The 18,364-nt window shown below is 44.8% G+C and overlaps 1 protein-coding gene across 1 annotated transcript in view; it reads right to left on the reverse strand.

Annotated features, from left to right (window-relative positions):
* Positions 1 to 245: 245 nt before the first annotated feature.
* The window catches only part of LOC147895254 (syntaxin-22-like), a 52,769-nt gene continuing 34,650 nt past the window's right edge, over positions 246 to 18,364 (reverse strand). Inside the window, exons 2-7 of the mRNA XM_087383514.1 lie at positions 10,578 to 10,671; positions 10,203 to 10,342; positions 9,935 to 10,006; positions 1,871 to 2,028; positions 621 to 721; positions 246 to 462 (exon numbers count right to left, since the gene is read on the reverse strand). Of these exons, the coding sequence (XP_087239640.1) occupies positions 391 to 462; positions 621 to 721; positions 1,871 to 2,028; positions 9,935 to 10,006; positions 10,203 to 10,342; positions 10,578 to 10,671 (637 nt within the window). The 3' untranslated portion in view covers positions 246 to 390. The remainder of the gene's footprint in view (positions 463 to 620; positions 722 to 1,870; positions 2,029 to 9,934; positions 10,007 to 10,202; positions 10,343 to 10,577; positions 10,672 to 18,364) is intronic.

Raw genomic sequence — 18,364 nt, forward strand, 5'->3', positions numbered from 1 at the left:
GCACAATCCTGCTCCAGGTAATCCCTAAATCCCTCGGTCTACTGACCCTTGTCCTGCTCATTTGGGGGCTCACAGATGGGATAGTGACTTCTAGCGTGTTGTTCCCAAGCTCAGATACAAAAAAGAGTGCCTTGCAATCCATTCTAGGGTCTAAACCTTTCCATTGATGTGGTGAAAATTAGGAGCAGCAATTTTGCTACAAGAGTCAAAAGGAATCAAGAAAATCACCCTAATAAAAAGTGGGAGTCCTTTGATTTCATTTAAATCTCTAATTCAAAAAAGATGTGATGTGCTTGCACAAGCTCGACCTTATATCGTTCCATTCTAGAGGGCAATAAGCACACAGAAAGTTCCTAGGTAGTCCAAGTGCATATGTACGCATGTAACAAATCATAAGACAATTAGCAGCACAATAACCAGAATAAGCACAACCACACCGATTGTCACCAGAAGGCAGCACATCTGCAAAATAAAAAAACAGCATTGAAAGCTAAGAATTCTTCTCTCCATATGTATCTGTGCGTAAGGCAAAGGTTACCAACTAGGTAATGCACAAAAACAGTAGCGACATAATGGTACGTCACAAATAATGGAGGAATTGATCTTCATAAATGCCTTACTCGGGACGAAGTCGTTTTTTGACTTTTTGCAGCTTTAACAAGCTGATCTTTGGCTTGTGTTGTTGCAGCATGTGAGCTTTCAATATTGGAATCAATATCATCTGTTCATGAGCAATCAAGGTTAGTCAGTAGACATATGCTTTGTCCAATCACAAAGAATTCCAGCTGCTGATAGTATACAAGAAGAAAACAGACAGACATCAGCGAGTCATAACAATGAAACTTCAAAGCTTCGCCCTTTCCAAAAGGAACCAGATCAAATAAGGTCATTTCCATATGAACATGAATGTGAAATCTCAAAATATGTAAAAGACACCATAGAAATTCAGGGTAGAGAATAAGGTTTGATTGTTAATTCTTTGAAAACCACATACTTTGGATGGTCCCCTACCACTCCATGCCAAACATGTATAAAGGTAAGAGGACAACTGATTAGAGGCATAGTCACAGCTGACAAGCTGCAAGGGATACTCTACAGACTGTTGATGACAGAAGCAGAGCTTAAATCAAGAGCAAACGAGCCACCTTCTCAAGGAGGACAGTAGAAGGCATAAATGGTAGAGGTGATGACCGCATCATTCACTGAACATACAGATATCTAAAGAGGTAACTGACAAGAAGACATTGGCTATCCTGCACATGCTACATAAACAAGAAGGTGCTTGCTTTACACAAAAATGATACAATTCGAGGTACACCATTTGTGATTGATTTTGGAAAAGCCAGACATTGGAGTCGTCAAGAAACTTGTTAAAAACTGAATTGTACTTTTCCTTGTTCATATGATTCTGGATCCAAAATTCCTTTCTTTCATCCTTGACTGAGAATGCACATTGAGTAAAAACCCAAGAGCAAACGAGCCACCTTAACAAGGAGGACAGTAGAAGGCATAAATGGTAGAGGTGATGACCGCATCATTCACTGAACATACACACATCTAAAGAGGTAACTGACAAGAAGACCTTGGCTATCCTGCACATGCTACATAAACAAGAAGGTGCTTGCTTTACACAAAAACTATACAATTCGAGGTACACCATTTGTGATTGATTTTGGAAAAGCCAGACATTGGAGTCATCAAGAAACTTGTTAAAAACTGAATTGTACTTTTCCTTGTTCATATGATTCTGGATCCAAAATTCCTTTCTTTCATCCTTGACTGAGAATGCACATTGAGTAAAAACCACTTATTTTAACAAAAAGCCAGTATGCATGTGACCTTGACCCCTTGTAGACTTGTTTGTACTTACCGATCATTACACCTTGTTCATGTACCAGAACGGCAAGATCCTTAAAAATTTCATTCACTTCACCAATTTGTTGTTGAATGTCTTTAATTCCCTGCTCTCGCTCTTCGATAATAGCTTCATTAAAAATAACCTCATTTTCCAATTGAAGAAATTCCTGTCTGCAACCACAACAATCTATGATGATCCACAAGCCAAAATCTATATACCAGACATTGATTAGTTTGCACTATACAATAGAAACGCACTGCAAGCACCAGCGAATAATCTTTTCCAAATTCGAGCATAATTGAAGTTTGCATAACTTTAAAAGGCCCCCACAAAACATCATTAAAACCATATTTGTCATTACACTTGAATTTGGCGAGGACTAATACACGTGTGCTGCAACATCTATCGTGTTTTCCCATGAATCAGCGCCTTTTAAAAAGTAGTTTCCTATGCCTGATAGATCCGTGATCTTGAAGGGACAGTAAATAAGATATTGGCAAAGAACACCAACCTCACCAGCAACTCCTATCAATTGACTTAGTACATGAAATTCAAGAATAAATTGTCATGAAATTTTACCAAAAAGAGTAATATATTCCATTCAAAAGAACGAAGTACCGAAGTAAATCATTAAATCAGGAGTGGGAGAGCTATCTCCATCCCAATCCTCCTCAAAAACCCCAAAAAAACATTACAACGGAGGTGGAGAGATAAATCTCAATCCACAACCTCACATAGCCTACTCAAGAGTCGGGAGATAGAGATCAATCCCAGTCCTACAGATCAATGAAGAGCTCCAAAAAAAAGGCCACTCATGACTGCTACTTTGTCCCAACAGGTCACATGGGAAACGGGCCTGGTTTCCTCATGCCGGAAACAAACACTGGCCTGCTTTCCATAAACTATTTCGAGGCAGTGAATATTTGAAACTGTGCTAAAAAGACAACCATCAAAGCACTGACAAGAGAAAAACGGGTCGAGATCTATTCTAACTCTTCCGGAACTGGAATTGGTAGAGAAACAAACACTGCAGCAGGCTTCCAAACTTGATTTCACCCCAAACTGACTCCCTCCTGACAAATCCTCTCTAGGCTACCCTGGGATTGTCACACACATTTTGTGGGATAATCATATGGGTGAAGCGAGTCACCAAAGTTTGGCTAACCCTAGTTTTGAACTTGAATGAAACTTAAGCTAGAGTCAACCTTGGCTTCCTTGAAGGTACCTTGTCCCCGGTGGTCTCCTCTGACAACCATGTGTTATGACCCCAAGGTCATAGCATGAGCTGGCATTAATGATGGTTAAGTCTTGTTGAAAGTTTCGACATGTGGCATTTCATTGTGGAGCCGTGTTCTGAGGGTGCCCCAACTCTTAGCCATCTAGCCACTCCAAGGACCTCTCCCCTCAAAATGGATCCGGGGTATTGGAGGTCCTCTCCATCCAAGGCTTATATGCCTTGATACTAGGCTACCCATTTTGTATATACGATCAACCACATGCATATTTCCCACTTGTTATTCTTGGGTGAGGTCTTATTTGCCCACTCTCTTCTACACATTCATGCACAGTCCAATAGCCCCCCTCAATAAGTCAGGTTCTAACCTGCTACTGACTTCATCCTCACGTGCTCCATGGGTTCAATTTGTCATCAGCTTTCATGCCGTAGCTCTTGTCTGCACATGGTCCAATTTTTCCGAGGTGTGCGGCTTTGTTGTCCCTCAGCTTCATTGCTGTTCATATTAGTCTTGGCATTTTGTTCCTTGTGTGGCTTCTTCTTGGAGGACTTTGGATCAAAGCTTATAATTATGTGTGATTATTCAAACTTAGGAGTCTATCTGGCTGCATGTTCCCATGTGTCAATATGTGCTTTGTTTCTGCCAGCCCATGTCATGTGCATCTGCACTGCAACAATCAGCTGTCCTTCACGTCGGCTTGTATTTTTGTGTCAAATCTGGTCTTGACCCATCTGTTTGCGTACTACCACCTGTGCAGCGTGGTCTATGCAGGACCAACTTGCCACGTCAACGCTTGCGTTAGGTCTCTTGGGTTGCGTGAAGTCAGTTCTATCTGACAGTCTACCATGTCAGTTCTGGTAGCATGTTCTATGTGGCTGCTATTGGCTAACAGTCTGTATACATGCCTTGTGCTCTCCGTCAATTTGCGTTTGTTGGCTACCTCCATCTGGGACAGCTACTGGTCCATCTTGTCTACGACAACACTGCTCTATGTCACCCAGTTGCATCAGCCACATGCATTGTTGCGCTCTGGCTGTGTTCTGCCCGCTGCTCTTCTGCATCAGGTCGTCAAAGTCAGTTATTCCACCATGTGTATTGCGGTTTGGTTGACTTGTTTTTTGTGCTTGGTGCTTGTTGTATTACTGCCCAATCAATCTCTGTTGCCTACTCACAAGCAATCAAAGCTAGGCTCTGATACCATGTTGACATATTTGATAGGTGGCATTTCATTATTGAGCCGTGTAGTACTGAGGGTACCCCAACCTTCAGCTACCTAGCCACTCCAAGGACCTCTTCCCTCACAATGGACCCGGGGTATCAAAGGTCCTCTCCCTCCAAGGCTTATATGCCTTGGTACTCGGCTACCCATTTTGTATATGGGATTAAGCACTTGCATATTTGCCACTTGTTGTTCTCAGGTGAGGTGTGAGTTGTCCTCTCCCTTCTACACATTCATGCACTCATGATTGCACATTCCAATAGTCCCCCCTCAATCATGAGTTGGGTTCTAATCTACTATTGACTTCATCCTCACTTGCTCCATTTGCAATCCGCGGGTTCGATTCGTCATTGGCTTTCATGCTATGGCTCTTGCCTACACATGTTCCAAGTTTCACAGGTGTGTGACTTTGTTGTCCTCGTCTTCACTTGGCTTCTTCTTGGAGGACTTTGGATTACACTTATGATTATGTGTAAGTTTTCAACCTTAGGAAGAGAGAGACGCCTTCAAGGGGCCATATTTTACTCCCTTTTTCCATCCCTTTTTATTGCCCACAAGTCGTCTTATACATGTGTCTGCCACATGTACATCAAGTCTAATTTTCTAAGTTGCAGCCTATCTAGATGCATGTTGCCACATGTCGATCTCGTATCTACCAGCCCACATCATGCACATCTGCATTTGCAACAATCATCGTCTTGCTCGTGGCTGCTGTTTTTGAGTCAAGTCTGGTCTTGTCCAATCTGTTTGCTCTGCTACCGCTTGTGCAGTGTGGTCTATCCAGGTCCACTTATCACATCAACGCTCGTATTGGGTGTGCTGGGTCATATCAATTCAGTTCTATCTGGTAGTTCACTGTGTCAGCTCTAACAGCACGTTCTGCTGGCTGCTACTGGCAGACAATCTATCTCCACACTTTGTGCTCTTCATCACTTTGCGTCTGTTGGCTACTGCAACTAGCTTCCGTTTGGCATAGATATGGTCCATCGTGGTCTACGACAGCAAACAAGCTTGAGACAGTGATGCAAACACAGGGGGGTGTAGGTTGCTCTCTTGCAGGCACGCTGATCCAGATTTTGCTCTATGCAGATGACGTGGCTCTCTTGTCTTCCTCAGCAGAGGGGCTTCAGAGACACCTAGACGCACTACGGTCCTTTTGTGAGTCTCATGATTTGAAGATCAACCTGGGTAAAACCAAGGTCATGATCTTCAATACATCTCGATCCATCATGCGTCAGAAGCAGTTCACATTTGCGGGGTCATCTGTTGAGATAGTTTCATCATACACTTATCTTGGGGTTATCTTCTCTGGCTTCACTATGAGACCCGTGATGCAGGCACTCTTGAGTAGAGGGTATGCCTCATTGGCTAGGCTAGAGAGGCGGTGCTTCCGCTCACACTTTCAGGATCCATGCACCAAGGGGTTGCTTTTTTACTCCTTGGCTCGCCCAGCGGGGATGTACGGTAGCCCTTGTTGGTGGCCAAACTTGTCAAATACAGAGTGGGCCCGTGTGGAGCAGCTACAGGTTCTCATGCTATCACGGATGATTCGTGGTGAGTCATCCGTTCCTCACCAGATCATTCAGGCTGAGTTTGGGTTACCCCCTTTATAGCTAGATGCTGCATTTCAGGTCATCACATATCTGTACCGAGTTAGGGAATATGGGGATTATACCTCGGGGCGTAGCAGGCTACCATGGATAGCTCTATCCTCTTCTATGGCACTTGCAACAGGAGGAGATCAGAGGTGTTCGTATGCACGTACAGAGAGATGGTTTGAGCGACTAGGGCTCCACATGGATAGACTACCTCCCTTCCAGTATAGCATGGATGCTCCGTTCTCTCCCCTCTTATCACACAAGGTCAACCAGGTTATCCGTGAGGATCTACTATAGCTACACACTTTTCGGACCTGGTTGGAACCCCCAGTGAACTCCCAGTGAAGCTTAGCTTCTACAAAGATCACTTCTTACATATCACAGCGGAGGGTTTCATTGACCCACCAGGATACACACAGATTCACCTACCCCACTCGATGAGGATCTCTCTTGGGCAGTTCCGGGTCTCTTCACACAAACTTCGTATCGAGAGCGGCAGAGCAAAGCGACTACCCAGGGAGCGTCGCATATGCACACTATGATGTGACATACAGGAGGTTGAGACAGAGGAGCATTTCATCTTCAGGTGTCCTATGTACTATGAGATCCGAAGACGTTTCCACTGCCTCTTCAGGGATAGTTATGGGATTTTAGCCCGTTTCCTCTCCTACCCAGACCAACGGTGTTTGGAAGGTTTCGTTCGTGAGGCACTTAGAAACCGCGAGAGGATACTCCGAGCACGGAGACAGGAGAAGACTTCTTCCTCGGTGGATCCCTCTCAGAGCTCTATCACGGAGTTCTTTCAGCTAGATCACATGGACCCCAACGAGACGAGGCCTCGACATGACCATGACCCGGAGCCCGTGACCCGACAGCTCAGACGAAGGGTCAACACACATATCACACTTGGAGACATTCCCTCCTTGTTTAGAGTCAAAGCCTGACCGACGGGGGTCACAGTAGCCCTGGTTAGACGCAGAGCTACAACCAGGAGACGTGCTAGGACCGCACCTCTGAGTGGCCACTTCATGCCTCCACTGCCTTATCCATCCTGATATCTTGTTGTTGCTGGGGATGATGATGATATTGATGATGATGCTGAGATTGATATGTAGTCGACCATCAACATGACTATGTTGTACTTAGGACTTAATACTGCCATTCTGCATTTTTGCATTTTTTGCATTTTGCATTTTGCATTGGTATGGATGCTCGTTTAGTAGCTCCACTACCACAGCTCGTTGTATCAGGATTTTCACAGTCTCATAGACCCATCGGTCTTCCGAAGACTTTAATAAACTTTCTTTCTTTCTTTCTTTCTTTCTCCTCCATCTATTCCCCTCATGATGGGTAAACAGCCCGAAGTCTTCTAGACACCATGCTCTCAGGAACCCGTCCACCATCTAGCAAGGTCTGCAACAAAATAGCATACTCTAGACATTATATCCCAAGCATAAATCCAGATTACCTGAACCATCAGCATCCTTGTGTGGTTCTGTGTTGCCCCCTCTAAGTCACAGTCTCTCGAAGCCATAGGTCCTGTCAAAGAATCCTACTCTGTGCCCGTAATACCAACAAAGCACCCAGATAGCTCCACGCACTCATCAATGTCCTTCATGTTCACAAAGGTCTCTGACTCCTCTTCAAATCATTTTTCAATGTCAGACATCATTATCATAACACCGGGGTTTGCATAACTAATCTCAGAAACACCAAGAGATGCCACCAAGGAAAGTTCCTCTCTCACCACCACATTAGCTGAATTCGACTCCTCTCTCTCTGAGCTGGGACCCTCTTTTTCTAATCAGCCTTCTTCTTTCTGCAATCTTTTGCAAAATGCCTTGGCTCATCACAATAGAATCTTTTCTTCTTTTTATTCCTCTTCTTCTTGTTTTCTTCCTCTGAGAGTCCCTCCATCATCAGATTTGTCCTTCTTGGGCTTACCTTTGCTCCTGTATCCTGAGCTGTAAGGGTTTTATCATCTGCTCCATCATATTTCTTTTCCCAAGCTTCTTGTTGCAGCAGCAATTGTACCAGCTCCTCGAACAACACTAGTGCCGCCTCTGCCCTGCAATCATTGTAGTCACAAAACTACTATAGCTCTGGGAGGAGCATTCCCAGCGATAGTCTTGCCATCTTGGTCAAGCTCGTCCACACCACCTTCATCTTGGTGATGTGATCCTGTACTGAATCCCCCTCATCCGTGCTCATGCCATACAGCTCCATCTCAAGGTCCAAGATCCTGGTCCACACCTTGAACGAAGTGTTCATCGTCCGTATGTGAGGACGCACCACATCTGTCATGGTGCCCACAATGATAGCCAAGGCACCTGCATCACGGATCTGCGAGGCTCTCACTAACACCAAGTCCGCTAGTGTCGTCACCGCCGCTGCTGCAGTTGTTGTGGCTAGAGTAGCCACGGTGGGTTGAGGCATCAGCTCAATCTCCCACGACTCCCTCAACACTAAGTGGCTCCAAGAATCTTCATCTTCCATAATGGTTAATTCGTCCCATCAAGCTTGCTAGTGTCACCAAAATTAGGGATTTGATATCTATTGGCCATGACAATGAATTGAGAAGGATGAAGTTAGAGTGTCGTACACCTATCGAAACTGAGCCTTTTGCCTAGGTACAATCCTTCATACACTTGTTTGAACTTGAGCCTCCTGCCTAGGTACAATCCTTCAGACGGAGCAGGACATAGACGGTAGAAGGTAGGATCATGTCACAGAAGACACTTAAAAGTCTGCAAGGACTCCAGACTGGTTCGGCCATACAGCCCCCTGGTGGCATCTTGACTGGTCCGCAAGGACACACACTGGGTCGGCCCAGTCTATTCCGGTCGCCAGACTGGGGGCTGCGGGCATTCCTTGCCCATTGGGGGTTCTCAGTATTCACTTTGTGCCTCACTCTTGGCTGCATAGAAGAGCAGCAAGGAGGTCTAGTAACAGTTTAGAATTGCCTCATCTGTAGCTGCAGGTAAGAAGGCAGCGGGAGGTCTATGGGAGCAGCATCCAAGCCAGCCCACTAAAGCTCCATTATAGCCGTTCCATTGGCATGCAGGCCGACATATGTTGGAGGTGTTCTACGAAAGGCAGAAAGCAGCACATGGAGGCGTCTGCAGTCCACATCTAGGCAGCACACGGCCTGCTAGATGGTGGTACAGTGAGCACCTCATTTCGTATTAGGGTTTTGCCTATTTTGTGCAATCTATGCTACATAATTTGGTTGTTCTAATCCATGTCCATAACATGTACATGGATTAGAACAATCTATTCTACATGGTTTGGTTGCTCTAATCCATGTACATAACATGAGTATGTGTCTGTGATTTACTGAAGTATTACTTGTGTGCACAAGAGACAGAGTGAGATTTGTTTATGAATTGTGTGAGCCCTGGATTATAGTCTTCCATTGTGGGGAGTTGGCTTAAGCAAGAAGCCTCTATATTCTGACGGGATTGTTTTTTATATTTTGGATCCTACACCATCCAAATTTTTACCCATCCATTTCTTCAAGTTCTTGCACAAGGAACACATTAAAATATTTCAATCTAAATGCCAACTGGTAGGCCAAATATATCAGAACCAAGATTAGGCTTAATCCTTATTTCACATTGCTTTGATTTCTAATCTCTCGAGCCTGCCCAGTACTACTGTGTGAGTGAAAAATCTTAGGTTTAATCCTTATTTCACATTGCTCTGATTTCTAACGACTCGAGCCTGCTGTCCAGTACTGCTAGTGAGGAAAGGCAATGCCACTTCTAAATCTCTTTCGTCAGGAGGACGATTGTGATAAGATGAAAGATCGAATACAAGCAAGCCAGTTGCACATTAGCTTGAGTACGCAACATGAAAGACCGTATCAGAAACAAACTGCTATCTTTGCAAAAAGACTGGACTGGGCTTCAGTCACATCCTCTAAATTGCTAAGCCATGGTGCCTATTCGATCTTGTACTGTGTTTTTCAAAACCAAAATCACTCATGTATTGGCGTTTTGGGAATAACTGACTATAGACCTACCGTCTTTCTTGGGAGAGGAGTGCCTGATTTTCCTGATCATCTTGATGAAGGTTTGATTCATTCACGACCTGTCTGGATTAGCCACAAAATTACAATATATCAGTACATTTTAAGCAAAAGAAGACTCAACAAATGAACCTCCAATCACTACATTTCTGTGATATTTGCGGAACATAAGAGAAAGCAACATACAAAAGTAAAAAGAGTTTCCAGGGATGTGAATTTTTTTGAACAAGACTATAATAATTTTGAAAAAAGAAAAGCACACCTTGAAGGAGGGACAGCCTGTGGTAAAATAGGTGTGTAAGTACTTTCCTTTTCTGCTGCTGTCCTTTGAGCTTTCTGGAACTCTGTCAAAACAGCCTGAAAATCCTTTGCAAGCTTCGCGTCACCTACTTTTTTGTTTGTCTGAGAGTGTTGAGTACGATGGTGATCATTAGTGTCATTCGAAACGATGATCTAATAAGCACTCTGGCTTTTCATCCTGAATCATGAAGAAAGACTACACCCAGTAATTTCACCATTGGGCATGCTTACACACTCATGAAATTCAGATGGCCTAGATGAAGATTGTCTTCAGTATGAATACATGACGGTTTTTTTGGAAGATATCCTTCTTTAGGTACAGGACGGTTAAACTTACGCTGACTTGTGCAAATTTGTCTGTTGCACTTGCAGCTTTAAGTTTGGCAGACACATCTTTGGCCAATTGTCCAATGTGCTGCCTTGTCTTATGCCTGCAGTAGATCACCAAAAGCAATCAATTATCAAGTGATCATTAATACATGCCAAAGGGATATCCCGATCATTGATGATGTTTGGAGAAAACGTTATAGCACTACTATAAGGTATGAGCATACATTGGAGAACACATAACTTAAGTAATCTGAGAACCAAATGGAATTACAGGTACCTTTATTAGCCGCAGAGCAAGCACCATTACCTACAAGGTTTGCTTTGAATATTAGACACGGAGAATTACCACCCCCAGCAGTATGAACGACATATTTTGGAGAAATTTGAAATTCTTCAAGCTAGATCACTTAAACGTTTGAGTCTCCCCATATGGTGGGTTACCATTTCAACACTCATATCCCAAGGGGGAGCAAAGTGGTCAAGATTTAAGTATGCACAAGATAAACCATGCTTATGCATTTTTGAACAGCCCACCAGGACACAGAAGCACATCATCTGGCAGGCTCCCTGCCTTCATTGCTCAATGATAGAAGTATCCCCACGGTCAATTGCTTGAAATGTGGCAAAAAGTTATAACTAAGCTTCAAAATAAATTTTCTAAACTCTCAAAAGAGACACTCAATTTAATATTTACATGCTGAACATATGCTGATGTGTACACATGCATGTATTATTTTCCTAAGTGATCATTGGTTATTGACTACATGCATGGTCAAAGTCTTCCCCTCAAGGTCACAAATCATTATACATGGTGCACAACTGTAATAAAATTGTGGGGCTCTCCTTGCTAGCCCCTCCTTCTCCCCGCCCTCCCCCCATTTCCTACTCGCCTCTACTCGTCGCCCCCCGCTTGCCTTCGCACCGCCTCCCTCTTCTAAGCTCCCTCCCCCCTTTGCTGCTTGGCATGAAAGCACCACCCCCCTTCCCCAATTTCTTGCCGCCTGCTACTCATGATTGGTTGCAGCACAGCAGCGGACTTTCCACCCCCCACCTGCCAATGGCTGCCCATGCAGCTGCTCGTGGGTGCTCCCCACCCTCCTGCTTGTCACGCTACTCGAGAGCAGCTTCTCGGGGGCTGCTGCTCCACCTATGCTTGCGGCTCCTTCTGCTTCTGGCTGAGGAGGCTCTTGTCTCTCCCCGGCATTGGCTTGCTCAGAGCCAGCTCGGTTGGCTGCCAGCCCCAAAGGGGCTGAAGCAAGGCAGCCTGCCTCACTGATTCCCCCTGCCTGCATTTTTTTGGGGGGGGTTCGTACCCTGCAGAGCCTCTCTCTTTCTGCCTTGTCCCCTTTTCCTTTCTTCCATCCACCATCGCCTCTTCCTTCTTCCCGCCCAACATGAGCAGCTTTTTGTTTTCAATTCTAAGGAGTGGGATCTTGGTGGTGGCGCTTTTCTGGTCTGGCCAGAGTGGCTCTTATGGAAGCTCCCTCAACTCTCCAAGCCGTTTGGATTTCTCTTTCCCTAGAGAACAAACAATAGGTGAAGATTGTTGTTTATCCCTTCAGGACAGTGCACTGGTGGGCCGCATTGTTAGCCTCACACCCACCTAGAGCCGGTTTGTGATTGGATACAGGCAAGTTTGGCTCTAGAGGGTAACCACATTCACAAGGTCAACATCTATGGGAGAGATGTTTTCTTCTCCAGCTGACTTCACCTGGGCCCTTGTGGAGCAGATCCGATTTTCCTCAGCCCACATCTAGTATTCTTCATACCATGGTGCCATGGCTTCTTCATGGTTGGTGACATGGATTTGACACACTATGTGCCACATTTCCCAATGACGCTTCGTTTCCCTGTCACACTAAAGGAGTATCATCCCATCTTATCTTCTATTGGAGGTTGTGTTGGCACAGTATTGGAGTCCCTGCCTACAACAGCCTTGGTTCTGCGGTTGACGTATTCCTTGATACTCAAGATGATTGCGGAGTAGCCAAAGTCCCTGCCTGAGGAGATCCTTCTTGAGACCTTAAACGGGGGTGAGTTCCGTCAGAGGGTTGAGACTTCAAGACTCCCAAGCAATGCCTTCAGTGCAGACAAATGGGACACTTGGCAAGAGCCTGCCCTTGTAGCATAGGTTAAGCCTCCACGCAGCTACAGCCTCACTTAGGTTAGAAATGGAGCGTAAGTGTGTATAGACCCCCTCATCCAGATAGACAACTACACAAAGCCCTTGGGTTGAGCCTTGGAGGGGGCTTGGACCTAGGTGGGCGCTGGAGGAAATCGGGTAAGAGAGCAATGAAGAATCCTACTCGCCATCAATAGCAAGTGATAGCAAGTTAGGTAGCAAGTCACGGTGAGGCTTCCACCAGCTCCCCTGGCCTAGGAGGAGCGGGTAGAGAGGGGACCCTCAAGACGCCCGCGGACGGTTTTCTTTAATCTCCCGGCTGACCCTCTCCCATCAATGCCACAAGGCTCCCAGCCAACTCAGGAGTTTTTAACCCTCTATCAGTTCTTCTTCACTCACCTTAGAGTCAACACACCACAACTCCCAAACTGAAATTGATGGACTCTCATAAAGAAAAAGGCAGAATTGTTTCTCAAAGAGTACACTCTTACCTTATGCATATCTTAACTCCCTACTACCAATTTACAACATCATATGGATGAACACACTATAATAGCAGGTATCTCCATTGATGATTGCAACCCATTCGATCCAAAAACCTATCGAAAGTAGCATGCAAAGTGAAGGACGGGAAGAAGGTGGAAAGGAGGCAAGGGAGCTAGAAGGAAGGAAGCATAACTTGAAATAGAAATGAAAGGAAATGAAAATGGAAAGAAAGGCAAGAACCAAAGGAAATCACTTACATGACCAAAAGCTCCACTTGAGTTGATTGATGTGACAAGTGAAAGTACAACACTCATGGAAAGTGGGCACACACACTCAAGTACCATATGTATATGGGATAACTCCCAAGATGCCACATGACACTCTCTCACACAAAGACTCATGAACTAGTTCCTAGTACACACTAGAACACACTCTTTGACTATGATTTCTCCAACCTCCCCCCTCAGAGCAAAGGGTGTGAGACCCAACACACAAGGAGTAGAATGATCCCCCCTCCACCGCAATACTGCAAAGAGGAAGTCCAACTATCCAACACCGCCCGTGTGATAGTGATGTCTCAGTCAGCTTGCGACCGGCAGTGAGAACCATCCCTTGTCACCCCCCCTTACTCTGAACTGGGTAGGAGTCTCGCATAGCCATAAGAGTAAACACCCAATACAATCATTTTTTGGAGGACTACCCAAGGACGAGTACCCTTATTGACTCCAAAGCCACAAAAGCATACATCATTTTAGAGGGACTACTCAAGGCAGAGGACCTTTATTGACTCGCATAAGAGAAATCAGAATCCATACGAGTCAACATCCTCCACTAAGATTAGCTACATGCGAAGTGTCCATTCCCACTCTACCCACTTTCATCATTCACACCCTCCTCCCTCGCAACTAGACCCTCTCCCCCCTCTGCCCCCACCCACATCCATCCCACCTTCTTCCCATTCATTACCTCCCCCACCAGCCCACCCTTCCCCTCCCCCCCTGCCCCTTCTCATTACCACCACAATTAAACCCAATGATCACCCTCACCACCCATTCCTTGGTCATCCCTTCTCCCTATCCCCCCAAAAATGTTATAGCCTCTCCCCCTCGCTTCCACGGTCTCCGGTTCTCCTCATCCCCTCCCAAATTCACAAGTCTGTCAGCATCCTCCTATGCCAAGGCCCCCTGGCCAAAATGATGCTTCATCATCACAATCGCAACAAGCCTCATTGCTAGCTCAAGGCTAGCACAAGGAACTTCCCTATTCTCTAGGTCTCTAGGACTGAAGCCTTGTCCAAGGCAGCCCTCCCGTGTGAGTTCTAGCCGTTGGGGTCTTGGAACTATCTTGATGTTCCATATGACTATCCCATTGCTTTAGAAATATTAATCCCGATTTTGCAGCCGAACTTAAGAATCTAGAGTTTGAGGAGAACAAGCAAGGTATCCTTCTTTTCAGCAATTCCTTAATCTCAGGGTAGCACTTGGGAGCAATTCATCTTCGTGGTATTATCCGCAACCCTAGCAAGAGGCAGAGTTCTCCACGCTCTTGCGTAGCCTCTATACTCCTTTTGCCAACAATGGCATGATGAACTGCTCGAGAGACTTGATAGAATTACATAGGGGATTGGGCCTGCATGCACATAGGTGGATCCACTAGCATTTTCACAAGGACAACGATGTTAAATCATTCCCCTAATCGTGATGCATCTAGAGAAGCCTCATCATGGAAATCCAAAAGGGGGGGGCATTCTTGATGCTTGCAACACGCGGAGGAGGTGTAGCAAGCCGTAGTAGTGATCTAGTAGTAGCCAAATAGGCCCCTCAGGACAGCTGGGCTAGGTGGGTCGCAAATGCGATATGATGAGCTTCAATTGTAAGCACTTCAGAGACAACAAAAGGCTTTGTCCATGTTTGGGCTCCACAAGCAGAGGATCCAGGCTCTGATACGGAGAGAGAGAGAGAGAGACAAAATCAAGCTTCCATAGAGACTCAAGGAGCAAAACCGGGCCTCTCAGTGGCCCGCACACAAGTATGAGGGCGTGTGTCTTGACTTCCAAGCCATTGAGATCCACAGTGTAGATTTCGCCTATCGTTCCTTCAAGATGTGATGAGCCCAACAAGGGGATAGGATGACCACACAGTTTTTTACACCATCGGTCATCAGCCAACAAGAATCTAGTTACAAGGCTTGGATGATGATTTATGCGAGCAACTAGATTCGCTCAGACCCTCAAGAGATTCTAGAGATGGTCTCTGCCTTCTATCGATAGTTGTTCAACTTTGAGGAGGACTCCCTTAAGATCTTGCAGCCCGGAGCACCCATCAATGTGATGAATGTATGAGTTACTAAGTCCCAATGCTATGATAGCAAGGGCCTTTTCATATCAGACTATCCATTGTACTTCCCTTGTTTTCAGGATGGTGAACTTCTTGTTCTCCATGATCTTCTTGAAATGTCCAAGCTTTATCTTGGTACCACAGCATATCATCTTGATCATACCACATCCAAGCTCATCACTTACAATCTTTTTAGACATCAAGGGCAGGGTAGAGCACCCAATGAAAAGTGATGATCTTCTATATATGTCACTATGAACAAGTAAGTACCTGTGGGCAACTCCTTCACCTTGTGAAAACATGATATTGAGTAGGTCTTACCACTTGATATATTATTCAAGGGCAGTGTCTATACTCTTACAAAATAGCATTTAAACATATTCAATTCAAAATATATCATAAATGCATCATGAGCATTTACCAAAACTATCAAACCGTAGGACAGTGCTCCAAAGATAAGACTGAAAAATGCCTCAGATCACTTCCAATGGTCAAACATCCAAAAGCACAAAGATAACTGAGATAATAATGAAACTTTCTAGTACTTAACCATATTCAATGGTTCATATTAGAAGCAAATATCACTGTTACCCCCAAATTGAACAGTCTAAAGTTGGAGGGTGCAATTGAAGCTGAAAGAAGAAGCATTCAAGGGGCTTTTGGCATGGAAATGAAGCTCTTACTAAGGACTACTTCCAGCAAAGAGGAATGGTGAAATTTTGTGCGGCATTTCCTAGGGCAGAAGCTTGAAAGTTGACTGGTTTTTCTCTGATTTCTCCTCCATCTATGGACCAAATGGGCTCAAACTTGAATAGCAAGTAGCTAATAAGGTCGCCCAACTGTGACTAAGAGGGTTTTGAGAAATTGTCTCCCAACAGGCAGATTTTTGAGCAAGATTGGCAAGCAAAGAACGAAGCGGCACGGCAACTCAGAGTAAAATTCCATCAATCCCAACAGTGAAGAGGTGCGCCATAGTGTGGCGAAGCTGGAGCTGGAAGCATTTTAAAAGTTAACGGTTGGATTTGGAGATTTGGTGCTGCAAGATTCGGGAAGAATTGAAAAAAATTGCAGAGAGATGGAAGAAGATGATGAGGTGGCAGCCTAGGAGTCTAAAAGCTCAAGGAGGATCATAGCTCTGATACCACATGTTGGAACGTGGGGAAGAATAGATGCAATGTGGCAAGAGGAGTGAGAACACGTAAGATATTGAAATGGGTGTTCTATTGATTTGAGAGGGAAATCCCTCTTTTATAGAATGGGAAATATGTGTCGCCCGTTGCAGTTTGGTAATGGGTGGCCAGCAGGTCCCCCCAGCAGCCACCCTCATTGCCATGTGGTAAGCTATCATCTAGAGTTTGCATGCCATATGGGAGTGAGGGACGATGGATCTTGGGCCACTACCGAGAGGCATGCGCATTTCTACAAGGCTTCGCCTCTTCAAAATTTTCATGGAGCGAGGTATTCTCTGGTTGTACAGTCCACCCTAGGCAAGGAGTTGGGTTGTCTGTGAACAGGCTCGTTGACAGACAGTTTTTTTCTTCTTTGCTTTTGCTTCCATGATCAGAACCACACAGATAGCTGATTTGTGTGGTTGGTTTTTTCATGGGGTCAAAAAAGGGTCACAAACCATTGGGTTCAGTTCACACATAGCCAAACATTTCATAGACCAGACTATCACAAGCAAAAAGAGAGATTACACCCTTTCAGACATTAAGTGGCATAATATGGAGCTGCTCTTCTCACTCAATTGCTCCATAGAGTAGAACCAGTACATTCCACATGAATCAATTCCCTTGTCTTGTCACGTAGATATCCAGCACTCCCCCTTCCCGATATGTCATGTTGGCTTTGTATCTGTTGCAAGTCTGAAGGGTGTATTACAGCTTTGCGTCATCCTTCCACCTCCCTTTGTCATTCCTTACAACGGGGCAGACTCCAGTCATGAAGCTGCCAACTTGCTGTCCAACCTCTGTCCAAACTACTTTGCATCCCCTTCATGCTAGCAACGCTATTTTGTCCCCTAATTGTTTCCTCCGCTGTCTCTTCTAATATCTCTTGCACCCCCTGCTTACATCTTCAGGCCTATGAAGCTACTTATTTTCTCACCCACCACTCTTAGTTTTGCTTTCTATTAGTACATGATGGACTCAATTGTACAGTACTCTTTGAGCACAAGTTAAATCACACCCTCCAACATTGCTATTGGACATTGATTTATGTGTCAATAACAATAATTCCAAACCCTTCCACTCCACAGCTCATTGCCACACTTGGATTCCTTCTGGGGGGCATCCACTACATCACATCTCTTCAACCCAGTTTCTACAATAGGTTTGAGGTGGGGGTCATTTCCTCCAAAAAAAACAAAATTTCACTGCGGCACCACTAAAAGAAATTATAGTGACCTAATAGCATTAGTAAGCAAAGCAGCAGAATGAGATTATAAAGATAGTAAAGAACAGAATCTAACTAATGAATTGGAATATAAATGCTCCATACAGTGGATTCTCTTAAATCGAAAATGGAGAGTCTCATTTGAAAAGATTGTGTTGCAAAAAGGGTATGACCCCTAATGAAGGGATGACCTTTTATAAGAGGTTCACTATATAGCCATAAATAACTGTCCTCTTCATGACCAAATGCTTTTTCCATGGACTTGATCATCTTGTGAAGGGTGTGCCACATGGGAAGGGTCCCGTCAAAAGAGAATATCACCCATCGGCCAAACCATCCATAGGTCAAGGGAAAGGATTTAAAGTCGCAAACCGTAACAAGGATGCTTTTATGATGCTCCAGTATAGATCATCAATGATAACTTATAAGGCACACACGATAAACCTTTGAGCCAAC

This window comes from Dipteris shenzhenensis, chromosome 13, assembly GCF_047967505.1.
Source record: "Dipteris shenzhenensis isolate YYH24624 ecotype China chromosome 13, Dip_SZ_1.0, whole genome shotgun sequence".
Taxonomy (NCBI): Eukaryota; Viridiplantae; Streptophyta; class Polypodiopsida; order Gleicheniales; family Dipteridaceae; genus Dipteris; species Dipteris shenzhenensis.